General features: G+C 43.9%; 1 protein-coding gene, 3 long non-coding RNA genes and 1 pseudogene across 4 annotated transcripts in view; 2 read left to right on the forward strand and 3 right to left on the reverse strand.

The window, feature by feature from the left end:
• The first annotated feature begins 2,509 nt into the window (after positions 1 to 2,509).
• LOC112076694 (uncharacterized) lies at positions 2,510 to 3,992 on the forward strand. The gene is made up of 2 exons (XR_002895244.2): positions 2,510 to 2,693; positions 3,181 to 3,992. It is a non-coding gene; the product is annotated as an uncharacterized lncRNA (long non-coding RNA).
• On the reverse strand, positions 3,319 to 3,777 carry LOC139026123 (uncharacterized). Its single transcript, XR_011477840.1, has 3 exons — positions 3,550 to 3,777; positions 3,440 to 3,512; positions 3,319 to 3,400 (listed from the first exon to the last, which is right to left on the reverse strand). It is a non-coding gene; the product is annotated as an uncharacterized lncRNA (long non-coding RNA).
• Positions 3,993 to 5,717: 1,725 nt separating the features above from the next.
• On the reverse strand, positions 5,718 to 7,882 carry LOC112076693 (uncharacterized). Its single transcript, XR_011477841.1, has 2 exons — positions 7,629 to 7,882; positions 5,718 to 7,420 (listed from the first exon to the last, which is right to left on the reverse strand). It is a non-coding gene; the product is annotated as an uncharacterized lncRNA (long non-coding RNA).
• A 10-nt stretch (positions 7,883 to 7,892) lies between these two features.
• Positions 7,893 to 18,029, reverse strand: part of LOC112076692 (CCN family member 3-like) — a 12,792-nt gene continuing 2,655 nt past the window's right edge. The window contains exon 5 of the mRNA XM_024143395.2: positions 7,893 to 9,027. Coding sequence (XP_023999163.1) covers positions 8,734 to 9,027 — 294 coding nt within the window. The 3' untranslated portion in view covers positions 7,893 to 8,733. The remainder of the gene's footprint in view (positions 9,028 to 18,029) is intronic.
• LOC139026122 (CCN family member 3-like) lies at positions 12,848 to 16,502 on the forward strand (annotated as a pseudogene).

Below are 18,029 nucleotides of genomic sequence, written 5' to 3' on the forward strand. Positions count from 1 at the left end.
ATAGTTACTGTACTTCTCAATGGGAAGCATCCACAATACTGCATAGTACTGTACTTCCAATGGGAAGCATCCACAATACTGCATAGTACTGTACTTCTTAATGGGAAGCATCCACAATACTGCATAGTACTGTACTTCTCAATGGGAAGCATCCATAATACTGCATAGTACTGTACTTCTCAATGGAAGCATCCACAATACTGCATAGTACTGTACTTCTAATGGAAGCCATCACAATACTGCATAGTACTGTACTTCTCAATGGAAGCATCACATACTATAATACTGCATCGTAGTACTGTACTTCTCAATGGAAGCATTCACAATACTGCATAGTACTGTACTTCTCAATGGGAAGCATCCACAATACTGCATAGTACTGTACTTCTCAATGGGAAGCATCCACAATACTGCGTAGTACTGTACTTCTCAATGGGAAGCATCCACAATACTGCGTAGTACTGTACTCTCAATGGAAGCATCCACAATACTGCTAGTAACTGTACTTCTCAATGGGAAGCATCCACAATACTGCATAGTACTGTACTTCTCAATGGAAGCATCCACAATACTGCATATACTGACTTCTCAATGGAAGCATCCACAATACTGCATAGTACTGTACTTCTCAATGGGAGCATCCACAATACTGCATATATGTACTTCTCAATGGGAAGCATCCACAATACTGCATAGTACTGGACTTCTCAATGGGAAGCATCCACAATACTGCATAGTACTGACTTCTCAATGGGAAGCATCCACAATTACTTGTCTAAAGCATATACTGGACTTCTCAATGGGACATCCACAATACTGCATAGTACTGGACTTCTCAATGGGAAGCATCCACAATACTGCATAGTACTGACTTCTCAATGGGAAGCATCCACACATACTGCGTAGTACTGTACTTCTCAAGGAAGCATCCACAATACTGCGTAGTACTGTACTTCTCAATGGGAAGCATCCACAATACTGCATAGTACTGACTTCTCAATGGAAGCATCCATAATACTGCGTAGTACTGGACTTCTCAATGGGAAGCATCCATAATTACTGCGTAGTACTGTTACTTCTCAATGGGAAGCATCCACAATACTGCGTAGTACTGTACTTCTCAATGGGAAGCATCCACAATACTGCATAGTACTGACTTCTCAATGGGAAGCATCCATAATACTGCGTAGTACTGTACTTCTCAATGGGAAGCATCCACAATACTGCATAGTACTGTACTTCTCAATGGGAAGCATCCATAATACTGCGTAGTACTGTACTTCTCAATGGGAAGCATCCACAATACTGCATAGTACTGGACTTCTCAATGGGAAGCATCCATAATACTGCGTAGTACTGTACTTCTCAATGGGAAGCATCCACAATACTGCATAGTACTGTACTTCTCAATGGAAGCATCCATATACTGCGTAGTACTGTACTTCTCAATGGGAAGCATCACAATACTGCATTAGTACTGTACTTCTCAATGGGAAGCATCATAATACTGCGTATACTGTACTTCTCAATGGAAGCATCACAATACTGCATAGTACTGTACTTCTCAATGGGAAGCATCCATAATACTGCATATACTGTTTACTCTCAATGGGGAAGCATCCATAATACTGCATAGTACTATACTTCTCAATGGGAAGCATCCACAATACTGCGTAGTACTGTACTTCTCAATGGGAAGCATCCATAATACTGCGTATACTGTACTTCTCAATGGAAGCATCCATAATACTGCACTTCTCAATGGAAGCATCCATAATACTGCGTAGTACTGTACTTCTCAATGGGAAGCATCCATAATACTGCGTAGTACTGGACTTCTCAATGGGAAGCATCCACAATACTGCGTAGTACTGTACTTCTCATTGGGAAGCATCCATAATACTGCGTAGTACTGGACTTCTCAATGGGAAGCATCCATAATACTGCGTAGTACTGTACTTCTCAATGGGAAGCATCCATAATACTGCGTAGTACTGGACTTCTCAATGGAAGCATCCACAATACTGCGTAGTACTGTACTTCTCAATGGGAAGCATACCACATACTGCGTATACTGGACTTCTCAAGGGGAGCATCCACAATACTGCGTAGTACTGTACTTCTTAATGGGAAGCATCCATAATACTGCGTAGTACTGGACTTCTCAATGGGAAGTCAGACCCAACCTCGTTTTGCATCTTAATGATTTGGAACGGTCAATGTTTCTCTTTCCTTTCCTGCACAAGGCCAATATTCTATTTCGTATTTTACTCATTCATCAAAGAGGCAAATAAAGGCATTGTCATGAAATGATCCAGCAAAATGTAGTTGTAGCGCCACCTAGTGGCTAAAATCTGTCGTTACAAATATCTGTACTTCTGGCTCTATTCAATCATCGCCGTCATAATGTCGCTGAAACCTCACGTAGAGCCTTATGTGATGAATGTGTTTTCTCTGTCTGTGGACTCTGCTGTCTCCTAGTTACTGACTGTCCTCTGGCTACTACAGTCTACCATGATCTTCACATGTATTTTGTCTCCAGGTATGAAGTGGTTCGGACCCATCCCAACCCACTACTACTGTGTGATAACCAGTTGTCTGGACTTCTCCCAGGCTGAGGACATCTGCACCGGACCTCTTAGTAGCTCTGCCTTCATCCTACCACACGCTCGGACAACGACGAGAGCTGCAATGTGAGTCCCTGGCTACGTCCCAAATGGCGCCCTGACACCGTTATAGTGTACTACATAGGCTGCTACATAGGGCTCAAAGTAGAGTATTGTGTAGGGAACAGGGTGCTATTGCCTCACACACACACACAGAGAGAGAGAGAGAAATTGTGAGAAGAGACAGAGACAAGAAAAGGGCAACCAGTGAAGAATAAACACCATGTAAAAACACCCATATTTATGTTTATTTATTTCCCCTTTTGTACTTTTAACTATTTGCACATTATTACATTGTATATGACATATGACATTTGAAATGTGTCTATTCCCTTGAAACTTGTGAGTAATGTTTACTGTTCATTTGATTATTTCACTTTTGTCTATCTATTTCACTTGCTTTGGCAATGTAAACATGCTTCCCATCCCAATAAAGCCCATTGAAGAGAGAGATCTCAGAGCATCATGAAATGTACAGGTAGCTGACGTTGTGTGATGTTGTCTTCGTCCCCAGAGCTCTGAGGAGGAGTCTAAGTGGGTGGAGGATCTGATGAAGCTGCACACGGCCCGGGTCCGAGACGTAGAGATCCTCACGGCCTGGACTTCTACCGTCGGACTAGCCGGAGTTACCCTGAAATCCTCTCACTGAAGACTCACATGCACACGTATGAGAGCGAGATCTAAAACCACTGGTCTACCTACCCTCTCCTGTCGACCTACCCTCTCCTGTCTACCTACCCTCTCCTCTCTACCTTACCCTCATTCCTGTCGACCTACCCTCTCCTGTCGACCTACCCTCTCCTGTCTACCTTACCCTCTCCTGTCTACCTACCCTCTCCTGTCGACCTACCCTCTCCTGTCTACCTACCCTGCTCCTGTCGACCTACCCTCTCCTGTCTACCTACCCTCTCCTGTGTCCACCACAGCTCCGATGGTCTGGTGTATATTTTTGAATATGTCGTGTTTTGTTTTTTCACATGTATTATTCTAACTGTTTATTCATGACTGTTCTGTTCCTCTGTAATGCAACACATTTCCTGTCCCTTTTTTAAAAGTTTTTTTTGGATGATTAACAAGCATGAATTGAATTGCCTTATTTGTTGTTACTGTGATGTGGTGTGTGTTGTATGTGGTGTTTCTGATGACTGTCTTGCTGGTGATGGCTGAGTGTACTGTGTTAATACTAATATAATAAGCTCTGTCTGTACTGTGAACAATAATACTAGTGAACCTGTGGTGGTGACATCCTTTTAAATATGTACCGGACACCTGTGTGATCAACTTATTTATGCCTCATGTTTCAATGCAATAAACCTTTTTGTACGACCTCGTCTGTCATTGCGGTGTATCGGGGAAGTTGGCAGCAAGGTCAGAGGTCATTGCTGCTCACCATTGTTGGTTTGATTTAATGCTAACGATATTAGCATTATGATCATCAATAAACAAAACATCAATCAATAAAGCCTGATCCTGTAGTTGGGAGATTTAATGTCAGTAATAAATGTGTGTTTAAATGGGTTTAGTGACAGGCTCTAATGGGCTCCCGAGTGACACAGCGCTCTAAGGCACTGCATCTCACTGCTAGAGGTGTCATTACAGACTCCCTGGTTCGAATCCAGGCTGTATGTATTACAACCGGCCGTGATTGGGAGTCCCATAGGGTGGCGCACAATTGGCCCAGCATCGTCCTGGTTTGGCCGGTGTAGGCCAGCATTGTAAATAAGAATTTGTTCTTAACTGACTTGCCTAGTTAAATAAATATATCTATATTTTTTAAATGACAAGAGATACTGACAGGCTTTTAACTTGTAGTCTACACGCTACAGAAATGCCTACCTACAACATTCTTCCAAGGATGAAATCTAGGAAGTGCATCTGGTCTGACTCAAACCTGCTAATCTCAGTGGATGCTTCCCCAGACGTACAATAAAGGTTTGAATCGAGGCACATCTGATTACACTGCAAACACCAGTCTGTCTCAACACTACAGCGATGATATACTGTAGTTTTCTCAGTCATTTATCTCAGTGCGAGAGACAAGAGAAAATGTATTTTACAAAGCTGGCTGCCGGTAACTGACTGGACACCCTGTGTACTGTACGTCCTGGATGGTAACCTATTCTCTACATAGGCTGCGTTTACACAGGCAGCTCAATTCTGATATTTTTCCCCCCACTATTTGGTCTTTCAACCAATCAATCAGATCTCTTTCAGAGTGATCTGATTGGCCAAAAGACCAATAGCGGAAAAATGTTCACAATGTAAACAAAAGCAACTTAGCTACACTGACTACCCATGTTCACAATGTAAACAAAAGCAACTTGTGTAATTTGAGTATCATTTAGTACAACCACTAGCAACAATTTAATGAGTACTTGCGAAAAACAGGGCCAACAGCTATTGTACTTACGCATAATAGATTAATATGGTACAGTGCAGTAGGGGAAAATAGAATAAAGACGCTCTTCCCCTCTGCTATTCTCCGCTCCCAATACAACGTGCTTTGTGTAGCAGGTAAAACGTCACATTGACACAACGCGGATGGCAACGCGACGCTTCTGTTGGAGCTGAGCTGTGATGTACTTTTCCAATTAGCGCTACAGACCACCAGGAGAGGACAGTGTGCCGACCAGGGACACTGCAGTTATGGTCATGCTAACTTTTACTCTGGAAGGAATAACAATAGAGGTAATGTTTCCTTATACTTTCCTGCACTTCTTAAATATCCCACAAGGTGTCGCTGTTTTCTGATAGTGGTTTTATGCACCAGTTCTGGGAGAGCTTTTGAGCGTTCAGTAATTTCACTGACTTGTAAAAGAAGCGAGTGTTGGAAGTTAGAACACACCATAGTCTCTCATAGTCATAAAGCATGTTATGTCGCATTCATTCGTCGGGGTTGTCACTAAACTATCCATTAACCTTATATGAAAGGTGTCTTGTGTGACTCAGTTTTAGGTCAATTTAATGTACATCAACTGTTGTCTAACAATCTATCTACACGGTATATCATGATGGTTGGAATAAAGAGAAAACAAATCAGAAGTTATAGAGAAATATACATATTTAATGTCAAATCATGAGTATTATTATAATGACGAAAGGCTGGGCGAAACACAACCAGAGTAGACGTAAGACACTATATAGAATTCATATTTACATTAGGTTTACAAAGACATAGAGGACACTATATAGACTTCATATTTACATTTGGTTACAAAGACATACAGACGCTGTTATGTTTAATACACGCCGCGCCAACTATACAGTAAAGTATTTACGTAACTTGTATCTTTCTACAAGAGACCACAGAGAAGTAGAAATATTAACATTCTGTTTAGGAAAATCTACATTGCATTGCAGTCAATGACAGTATATCAGAACGGGTGACATATATATGCCAAAGACTTTGGAGGTGCACTTGACTTAGCTTGTCCTGTACAACGGAACCAATGGAATAGTCTCATAAACTGCCAACTCAACCCACAGCCTGCACACTGGTCAAGTTAAATCATCTCAAGTATTTGACCACAGGTCTTGACGTGTACGGGGCGGGGCTAGAGGTCAAGCGGAGACTTACAGGCTGGCTGTGGAAAGCGGCAGTACATTATGAGAACAACCTTTGACCTGGCTGTCGACATGACTGTTGTGTTGGGCCAAGACCAGGTTGACTGCAGAGCCTGGGAGAGGGCAAGAGTCTGCAAACATCTAAAAGGTCAAAGGTCAGAGGAATGAGGGGAATAGAAACACAGGTTTTCACCAGAACAAATACAACAGTGAGCAGGTGTTGCTTTCACRAGAMWTTTTTTTGTGACGTGCAGCTGGAAAATTGTTGGACGTGCAAACATTGCACTTGAAACTATTGTAGGTAGCCTAACCGCTATTTCGGAAATACCTCTGCAACAGTCAGAGGCTGTCTACAACTGATCCACGAGCTGTGTATGATCACTGAGGCCGTTTGCAGTAAGCAGAAAAGGAAAACTCTGTCGTTATGATACACTAAAGCACAACGTTTCCAGTTCTATCAGATGCAGAAAGCTCATCCATTCTGTAAAGGTAGCTAAGTGCTGACTGTGAGAATCTCAATTGCATACTCCTCGCGTCCTCACTCCTCTCTCCTCGCGTTCTCTCTTCTCTCTCCTCACGCCCTCTCTCCTCGCACCCTATCTCTCCTCGCACCCTCTCTCCTCGCCTCCTTCTCAAAACCCATTGGAAGAGAAAGTCAGAGGGGAGGGACATCTGGCTTTCTCATCCAATGGGTTTTGAGAAGGAGGCGAGGAGAGAGGACGCGATAAGTATGCAATTGAGATTCTGCCTCCTGAGACCAACCATACACCGTCAGGGATATGATGTCAAGAACATTTAGAGTCATGAACATATAGAGTCGCCCGACTACAGTACAGTACAATACTACTGTCACAGATGACTAGAAGAAACTTTAGTTGTGTCTATTGGTAACAGTGTTATAACGTGTAACCGCTGTAGACCAGGTCTGATGGTCGATACACAGCGTTGTCTCTGGGACAGTGGTAGTGACAGGCGCAGGTGTTGATGAACATCACAGGTTTCTTCACGGCTTTACCCTGAGCACACTGRAACTCCACCTGCACCGTGTCGGTGCTGTGGGGGGTGCAGCAGCGCCCGTCCGTACACACACCACAGTACCGGGCCTTGTAGGTCAGGACGCTGGTGCAGTTCTTATAGCTGAACCGGATGGGTTTCACCGCCTTCTTCATCCTCAGGCACTTGCTTCCTCTCTGAGGATTTAGAGGAGGAAATGGTTGTCAGTTGGTGAAACATTGGAATACTTCTTTCATGTATTTTGTCAGAGCTCTTGTGAGTTTTGTTCGTCGGAAGATTTGCATTTAGTCTGAATGGCAAGTTGAACTTGAACTTCTATTCTGACATTTCAATTCGTATTTTCCTTCTACAACTGTGATTTGGTTTGTATTATTAGTAGCCTACCGTAGGAACATCCTTCTGCTGCTGCTGGTATTAGTACAGGGACAGTGGGTTGAGTAGCCTACCGTAGGAACATCATTCTGCTGCTGCTGGTATTAGTACAGTGACAGTGGGTTGAGTAGCCTACCTTAGGAACATCCTGCTGCTGGTATTAGTACAGTGACAGTGGGTTGAGTAGCCTACCGTAGGAACATCATGCTGCTGCTGGTATTAGTACAGTGACAGTGGGTTGAGTAGCCTACCTTAGGAACATCCTGCTGCTGNGGGCCAAGACCAGGTTGACTGCAGAGCCTGGGAGAGGGCAAGAGTCTGCAAACATCTAAAAGGTCAAAGGTCAGAGGAATGAGGGGAATAGAAACACAGGTTTTCACCAGAACAAATACAACAGTGAGCAGGTGTTGCTTTCACRAGAMWTTTTTTTGTGACGTGCAGCTGGAAAATTGTTGGACGTGCAAACATTGCACTTGAAACTATTGTAGGTAGCCTAACCGCTATTTCGGAAATACCTCTGCAACAGTCAGAGGCTGTCTACAACTGATCCAGGAGCTGTGTATGATCACTGAGGCCGTTTGCAGTAAGCAGAAAAGGAAAACTCTATCGTTATGATACACTAAAGCACAACGTTTCCAGTTCTATCAGATGCAGAAAGCTCATCCATTCTGTAAAGGTAGCTAAGTGCTGACTGTGAGAATCTCAATTGCATACTCCTCGCGTCCTCACTCCTCTCTCCTCGCGTTCTCTCTCCTCTCTCCTCACGCCCTCTCTCCTCGCAMCCTCTCTCTCCTCGCACCCTCTCTCTCCTCGCACCCTCTCTCTCCTCGCACCCTCTCTCCTCGCCTCCTTCTCAAAACCCATTGGAAGAGAAAGTCAGAAGGGAGGGACATCTGGCTTTCTCATCCAATGGGTTTTGAGAAGGAGGCGAGGAGAGAGGACGCGATAAGTATGCAATTGAGATTCTGCCTCCTGAGACCAACCATACACCGTCAGGGATATGATGTCAAGAACATTTAGAGTCATGAACATATAGAGTCGCCCGACTACAGTACAGTACAATACTACTGTCACAGATGACTAGAAGAAACTTTAGTTGTGTCTATTGGTAACAGTGTTATAACGTGTAACCGCTGTAGACCAGGTCTGATGGTCGATACACAGCGTTGTCTCTGGGACAGTGGTAGTGACAGGCGCAGGTGTTGATGAACATCACAGGTTTCTTCACGGCTTTACCCTGAGCACACTGGAACTCCACCTGCACCGTGTCGGTGCTGTGGGGGGTGCAGCAGCGCCCGTCCGTACACACACCACAGTACCGGGCCTTGTAGGTCAGGACGCTGGTGCAGTTCTTATAGCTGAACCGGATGGGTTTCACCGCCTTCTTCATCCTCAGGCACTTGCTTCCTCTCTGAGGATTTAGAGGAGGAAATGGTTGTCAGTTGGTGAAACAATTACTAGCCATCTAAGTTTCCCCTAAATTTTAAATTATGCAGCCAGCAAACGTCCAAAGAGGAAACCACTCTTGACCCACTGACTGCAGACTGACATCTAAGGACCACCATCTGGAAGAAGGAGCATTTACTGGTTTATCTATTCCACAGCCAAACTAGATCAACCAGTCGTGATATCATTCCACAGCCAAACTAGATCAACCAGTGTGATATCTATTCCACAGCCAAATAGATCAACCAGTGTTGATAGCTATTCCACAGCCAAACTAGATCAACCAGTGTTTGACTATCTATTTCCACAGCCAAACTAGATCAACCAGTGTGATATCTATTCTTCCACCAAAACTAGATAGCCACTGTGAAATCTATTCTTCACCAAAACCTAATCAGCCCAGTGTGATAATCTATTCTTCACCCAAACTAGATCAGCCAGTGTGATATCTATTCTTCACCAAACTAGTCAAACCAGTGTGATATCTATTCTTCACCAAACTAGATCAGCCAGTGTGATATCATTCTTCACAAACTAGATCAACCAGGTGATATATTCCACAGCCAAACTAGATCAGCCAGTGTGATATCATTCCACAGTCCAAACTAATCAGCCAGTTGTGAATCTATTCCTGCACCCAAACTAGATTCAACCAGTTGTATCTTCTTCTACCAAAACTAGAATCAAACCAGTGTGATCTATCACAGCCCAAACTAGATACAACCAGTTGATATCATCCACAGCCAAACTAGATCAACCAGCTTTGATGATCTATTCTTCACCAAACTAGAATCAACCAGGCTGTGGGATATCATACCCACAGCCAAACTATAACCAGTGTGAAATATCATTCCACAGCCAAAACTACGATCAACCACGTGTATATCTATTCCACAGCCAAACTACAAAGCCGAGGTGAATCTATTCTGCACCAAACTAGATCAGCCAGCTGTGAATCTATTTCTACACCAAACTATGTCAAACCAGTCAGCTATGTATAATCTTCCCACAAGCCACAATCAGCCAGGTGTATTATTCCACCAGCCAAACTTAGATCAACCGTGTTATATCTATCTGCACCAAAACTAGATCAACCAGGTTGATATCTATCTACAACCAAACTAGATCAACCAGTTAGATATCTATTCTGCAGCCAAACTAGATCAAACCATGGTATGCATCCCAGTCATACTTAAAGGCACAACAATATGGTATCGCGCAATTCCTAGTATACTCTACCGATTAGAAACAAGGAGCCCAAAGGTTGAAAGTTAAAGCATCAAATATGCAGCCGGATGTATCTTTCCAAAACCAAACTAGAGTCAACCAGTTGACGTGATTCTATTTGCCACATGCCAAAACTAAGGATCAACCAGTTGATATCTATTCCAAAGCCAAATAGACTACAAACCAGGGTGTGATATCTATTCCACAGCCCAACTAGATCAGCAGTGTGCTATATCTATTCCACATCCAAACATAGATCACCAGTTGATATTCTAATCTGCAGCACAAACCACATAGAAGCAGCCAGTTGATATCTATTACCCACAGTCCCAAACTACAATCAACCAAAGTGTGATATCTATTCTTCTACCAACTAGATCAACCAGGGATATCTAATCTGCACCCCAAACTAGATCAACCAGTGTGATATCTATCCACAGCCAAACTTAGATTCAACCAGTGTGATATCTATTCTTCACCAAAACTAGATCAAACCAGTTATATCTATTCTACACCCAAAACTAGATCAACCAGTGTTGTAGTCTATTCTACAGCCATGACTAGATAAACCCAGGTGTGATACTATTTCCACAGCCAAACTAGATCAACCATGTGATATCTATTCCACAGCCAACTAGATCAGCCATGTGATACTCTATTCTTCACAAACTAGATCAACCCCATGTGTGATATCATTCCACAGCCAAACTAGATCAGCCAGTGTGATATCTTTCCCACAGCCAAACTAGATCCAGCCGAGTGTGAATCTATTATTCACCAAACAGAGTCAACCGTGTGATACTTCTCACAGCCAAACTAGATCAACCAGTGTATATCTATTCCACACCAAAACTAGATCAACCAGTGTGATATCTATTCCACACCAAACTAGATCAACCAGTGTGATATCTATTCCACAGCCAAACTAGATCAACCAGTGTGATATCTATTCCACAGCCAAACTAGATCAACCAGTGTGATATCTATTCCACAGCCAAACATAGATCAACCATGTAATCTATTCCACAGCCAAACTAGATCAGCATTGATTCTATTCTTCACCAAACTTAGATCAACCAGTGTGATATCTATTCTTCACCAAACTGGATCAAACCAGGTGATATCTATTCTTCACCAACTAGATCAGCCAGTGTGATATCTATTTCCACACCAAACTAGATTCAACCAGTGTGATATCTATTCTTCACCAAACTAGATCAACCAGTGTGATATCTATTCCACAGCCAAACTAGATCAACCAGTGTTGATATCTATTCCACAGCCAAACTAGATCAACCGGTGTGATATCATTCCACAGCCAAACTAGATCAGCCAGTGTGATATCTATTCTGCACCAAACTAGATCAACCAGTGTGATATCTATTCCACAGCCAAACTAGCATCAACCAGTGGGATATCTATTCTTCACCAAACTAGATCAACCAGTGTGATATCTATTCCACAGCCAAACTAGATCAAGCCAGTGTGATATCTATTCCACAGCCAAACTAGATCAGCCAGTGTGATTATCAATTCTGCAACCAAACTAGATCAACCAGTGTGATATCTATTCTTCACCAAACTAGATCAACCAGTGTGATATCTATTCTTCACCAAAACTAGATCAACCAGTGTGATATCTATTCACAGCCAAACTAGATCAGCCAGTGTTGAATCTATTCCTTCAGCCGAAACCTGCATTCCAAACCAGTGTGATATGTCTATTGCTCCACCAAACTAGATCAACCAAGTGTCATATCATTATTCTACATCCTAAAACTAGATTCAACCAGTGTGATATCTTATTCCACCAAAACTAGATCACCAGTGTGAATCATCTTCACTAAACTAGATCAACCAGTGTATAGCTATTCTACCCAAACTAGATCCAACCAGTGTGAATATCTATTCTGCACCAAACTAGATCAACCAGTGTGATATCTAGTATCTTCACACTAAACTAGATCAACCATTGTGATATCTATTCTGCAACCCAAACTAGAGATTCAACCAGTGTGATATCTATTCTGCAACCAAACTAGATCAACCAGTGTGATATCTATTCTTCACCAAAACTAGAACTATTTCCATTCCAGAGATGTAATGAGCACAATAATGAAAATCAGGGAACGGAGGAACAGTTTGAAGTAGGCTTCATTATGAATGATCATGAAAAAATGTTGATTATTGATATGAATAGCAGCAATAAAAACTGTCAAACTGAGCTTATGTGTCCTAAATACTAGTAACGTAGCCTTCCTCTGTGTGCAAGAAACTCAGGATCTAACAGGACAATATGTGAGGTCTCATCCTGATCCAATCAAAATTCCCGACTCTACCAGGGCCAGGGGGGTGATCCCTCCATTATCCCCTTCCTCCATCCCTCCTCCTTCCCCTCCTCCGTTCCTCCTTCACGCGGCACCTGTCGTTAGACAGGACCGTTATAAATGGCTCTGCACACACTTCTGAAGCACGCCGAAGGGATTTACACAGCTTCAGCAAGACACAAAGGAGGGACGATTTCTACGAAGAGAAAACTACCTTTTCGCTGAATCAGGATGTCTAAGGTTGCAGAGAGAAACCCTTTTCATTTCTACATTTCAACACAGGTAAATAAATTCAGTTAAAACTTTACAAACTGCTCATCCAAACTAACATCATGTGAAGAATATGAAACAAAGGAGCAACAACTTTGAAAAATCACATTTGAACACAGTTTTCCCTTTTTTTTCTCTCAGATTTGCTCCCAAGATCTTGGCGCAGGTGTGTCCGACAAGGTCTCCTGTTCGCAGGAGCCTCCGATGTTGCGCCCCCCGGTCCAGCTGATTCTGGATGATGCGCATGCTGTCTGGTCTGTGCGAGGCAGAAAGGAGAGGCGTGCTCAGAAATAAATCCCTGTGATACACACAGGGGTCTGAACTGCGACTACACGGCGATGTACACCAGAGGGACAGGTGTCTGTGTCGTGAGTTCATTTGTTAATTATATTGAACGAGTTGATGTCCTCGTGTAGTGTGTCAGAGCGACTGCCGGTTAGCTATTCCCTGGCCTGTCCTCTCTGATTTGCTCAACTTTCTTCTCTCTGCCTCTGTCTACTCTCTCTCTCTGTCCTCTCTCGCCTCCTTTTGAAAAAGGTCAAAGGTGATCAAGATGGCAGCGGGACCCCGCCCCTATCTAAGAGCTATTGATGATGAGTGATGATGATGATGATGATGAATGATGATGATGATGAATGATGTATGATGATGACGATGACAATTCACATTCATTTTAAGACACAAACACTTAAACATATGCCATTTTTTTTATTTTATCCAGATATGAGTATTGGAAATTAAAAAATGTTTAAATAAATGATTTGTGCTTTTCTTGTGTCCTCCATGTCTTCCACAGCTCCCAAGGGAGACATCTGCCTGTTGGACGTTCAGTGTACCAGAACGGGAGACCTTCTTCCCCAGCTGCAAGGTACCAGTGCACCTGCAGGACGTCAGATCGCCTGCGTGCCACGCTGCAACCTGGACTGATGCTGCCGGCCCGGACTGCCCTCGACCCAGGAAGGTGGCGGTGCCAGGGGGGTGCTGTGGAAAGTGGTCTGTGAGCCCAACCAGAGGCCAGTGCCCTGGGCAGCTTCGCCATGGCTGGTAAGCACTCAGTCTCTCTGCTCTCAAATCAAAGCCACTATAAAAAAAGCCCTTGACAAGCCCTTAACACTTATTTTTCTTAAAACTGCATTGTTGGTTAAGTAAAAAAATAGATAAGTAAAAAATACCAATTAGATTAATAATTCTCTAGCGTGTACTACATAGGGAATAGGGTTTCATGTGGGATGCAGTTCTCTCTCTACGTCTCTCTGCTTCTGACGTGACTGGTACTCTGGTGCAAGCCACAAAGTCAAGAGACAGATTCATGCCTCTAGGTTGACCTGGGCTGGCTCTGTGTGTGAAGGGAATGCTGAATTGCTCGGAGTACAGAGAGAGAGAGAGAGACTCACAGAGCAAAGTTGACTTATCCCAGGAAGCCTCGGTGTAGACCTCTGTAGCCAGCCAAAACATTCCATTTCGTGTTTCTCTGGAATGTGATGTACCTTGGATCGTTCTTAATCTGTATTAATGGACTTAGGCACTAAAGAAATAGATTCCGATAGAACTGGGATGGATTACCTGTACTGATTATACACCAATGTAGGGGAATCAAATCAAATCAAATGTATTTATATAGCCCTTCGTACATCAGCTGATATCTCAAAGTGCTTACAGAAAACCAGCCTAAAACCCCAAACAGCAAGCAATGCAGTGTAGAAACACGTTTGCATCAATTACTGCAAACCACACAGTTCCCAATACCAGCCTAACATAAGTCTCCTCTTTGCACTTTGCCCAGTAATTCTTATGTCCATCAATCAATCTAGCATGCATCTGTATTTCCCATGTCACAACATCTGTCTCATCCGGTGTGTCTCTCCCCGTTCCTCCCGTACAGCCTACAGACAGGAGGAGACAGTGGGGTTTGACTCGTGGGACCCCAGTACTAACTGCATAGAGCAGACTACGGAGTGGGGCGCCTGCTCTCGGACCTGTGGCATGGGCATCTCCACCCGGTCACCAACAGGAACCCCCGCTGTGAGATGGTCAAGCAGACGCGTGTCTGTGCATCGTCAGGCCCTCGCGACAAACAGCAGCAGCAGGATGTTCCTAAGGTAGGCTACTCAACCCACTGTCACTTACTAATACCAGCAGCAGCATTGATGTTCTCTACGGTAGGCTTACTCAACCCACTGTCACGTACTAATACCAGCCAGCAGGATGTTCCTAAGGTAGGCTACTCAACCCACTGTCACTGTACTAAATACCAGCAGCAGCAGAATGATGTTCCTACGGTAGGCTACTCAACCCACTGTCCCTGTACTTAATACCAGCAGCAGCAGAAGGATGTTCCTACGGTAGGCTACTAATATACAAACCAAATCACAGTTGTAGAAGGAAAATACGAAATTGAAATGTCAGAATAGAAGTTCAAGTTCAACTTTGCCATTCGACTAAATGCAAATCTTCCGACGAACAAAACTCACAAGAGCTCTGACAAAATACATGAAAGAAAGTATTCCAATGTTCACCAACTGACAACCATTTCCTCCTCTAAATCCTCAGAGAGAAGCAAGTGCCTGAGGATGAAGAAGGCGGTGAAACCCATCCGGTTCAGCTATAAGAACTGCACCAGCGTCCTGACCTACAAGGCCCGTACTGTGGTGTGTGTACGGACGGGCGCTGCTGCACCCCCCACAGCACCGACACGGTGCAGGTGGAGTTCAGGTGCTCAGGTAAAGCCGTGAAGAAACCTGTGATGTTCATCAACACCTGCGCCTGTCACTACCACTGTCCAGAGACAACGCTGTGTATCGACCATCAGACCTGGTCTACAGCGGTTACACGTTATAACCACTGTTACCAATAGACACAACTAAAGTTCTTCTAGTCATCTGTGACAGTAGTATTGTACTGTACTGTAGTCGGGCATCTATATTTCATGACTCTAAATGTTCTTGACATCATATCCCTGACGTGTATGGTGGTCTCAGGAGGCAGAATCTCAATTGCATACTTATCGCGTCCTCTCTCCTCGCCTCCTTCTCAAAACCCATTGGATGAGAAAGCCAGATGTCCCTCCCTCTGACTTCTCTTCCAATGGTTTTGAGAAGAGGCGAGGAGAGAGGTGCGAGAGAGATAGGGTGCGAGGAGGCGGGCGAGAGAGGCTGAGGAGAGAGAAGAGAAACGCGAGGAGAGAGAGTTGAGACGCGGAGGAGATGCAATTGAGATTCTCACAGTCAGCACTTAGCTACCTTTACAGAATGGATGAGCTTCTGCATCTGATAGAACTGAAACGTGTGCTTTAGTGTATCATAACGACAGAGTTTTCCTTTTCTGCTTACTGCAAACGCCTCAGTGATCATACACAGCTCGTGGATCAGTTGTAGACAGCCTGTGACTGTTGCAGAGGTATTTCCGAAATAGCGTTAGGCTACCTACAATAGTTTCAAGTGCAAGTTTTGCACGTCCAACAATTTTCCAGCTGCACGTCACAAAAAAATGTCTCGTGGAAAGCAACACCTGCGCTCACTGTTGATTTTTCTGTGAAACCCGTGTTTCTATTCCCTCAGTTCCTCTGACCTTTGACCTGGCTGTCGACATGACTGTTGTTGGCCAGACCAGCGGTTGACTGCAGAGCCTGGAGAGGAGCAAGAAGTCTGCAAACATCATAAAAGGTCAAAGGTCAGAGGAATGAGGGGAATAGGAAACACAGTTTTCAACCAGAAACAAAACTACAACAGTGAGCAGGTGTTGCTTTCACGAGACATTTTTTTGTGACCGTGCAGCTGGAAATTGTTTTGCGTGCAAACATTGCACTTGAAACTATTGTAGGTAGCCTAACCCTCATCGGAACATACCTCTGCAACAGTCAGAGGCTGTCTAAATGATCCACGAAGCTGTTATGATCACTGAGGCCGTTATGCAGTAAGCAGAAAAGGAAAACTCTGTCGTTATATGATAACACTGAAAGCACAACGTTTCCAGTTCTATCAGATGCAGAAAAGCTCATCCATTCTGTAAAGGTAGCTTAAGTGCCTGACTGTCGAGAATCTCAATTAGCATACTCCTCGCGTCCTCACTCCTCTCTCCTGCGTTCTCTCTCTCTTCCTCACGCCCTCTTCTCCTCGCACCCTATCTCTCCTCGCACACCTCTCTCCTCGCCTCCTTCTCAAAACCCTTGGAAGAGAAAGTCAGAGGGAGGGGACATCTGGCTTTCTCATTGCCAATGGGTTTTGAGAAGAGGAGCGGGAGAGAGGACGCGAAAGTATGAATTTAGATTCTGCCTCCGAGACCAACCAATACACCGTCAGGATATATGTCAAGAAACATTTAGAGTCATGAAACATATAGAGTCGCCCGACTTTACAGTAAGTTACAATACTTACTTGTCACAGATGACTAGAAAAACTTTAGTTGTGTCTATTGTAACAGTGTTATACGTGTAACCGCTGTAGACCAGTCTGATGTCGATACACAGCGTGTCTCTGGGACAGTGGTAGTGACAGGCGCAGGGTGTGATGAACATCACAGGTTCTTCACGGCTTTTACCCTGAGCACACTGGAACTCCACCTGCACCGTCGTGCTGCTTGGGGGGTGAGCAGCGCCACGTACCGCTACACACACCCAGTAGCCGGCTTTTAGGTCAGGACGCTGGTGCAGTTCCTATAGCTGAACCGGATGGGTTTCACCGCCTCTTCATCCTCACGCACTGCTTCCCTCTATCTGAGGATTTAGAGCGAGGAAATGGTTAGTCAGTTGGTGAAACATTGGAATACTTCTTTCATTATTTTTGTCAGCAGCTCTTTTGTCAGTTTGTTGTCGGAAGATTGCAAATGAGTCTTGCAATGAGCAAGTGAACTTGACTTCATTCTGACATTTCAAATTCTTTTTTCCTTCTACCAACTTGTGAATTTGTTTTGTATTATTAGTTAGTACCGTCAGGAACAATTCCTTCTTGCTGCTGTATTAAGTACAGGACAGTGTGTTGAGTAGACCTACCGTAGAACATCATTCTGCTGCTGCTGTTATTAGTACAGTGACAGTGGGTGAGTAGCCTACCTAGAACATCCTGCTGCTGGGATTAGTACAGTGACAGTGGGTGATGAAGCCCTACCGTAGGAACATCATGCTGGTGCTGTATTAGTACAGTGACAG

Source organism: Salvelinus sp. IW2-2015, unplaced genomic scaffold, assembly GCF_002910315.2.
Source record: "Salvelinus sp. IW2-2015 unplaced genomic scaffold, ASM291031v2 Un_scaffold3929, whole genome shotgun sequence".
Lineage (NCBI taxonomy): Eukaryota > Metazoa > Chordata > Actinopteri > Salmoniformes > Salmonidae > Salvelinus > Salvelinus sp. IW2-2015.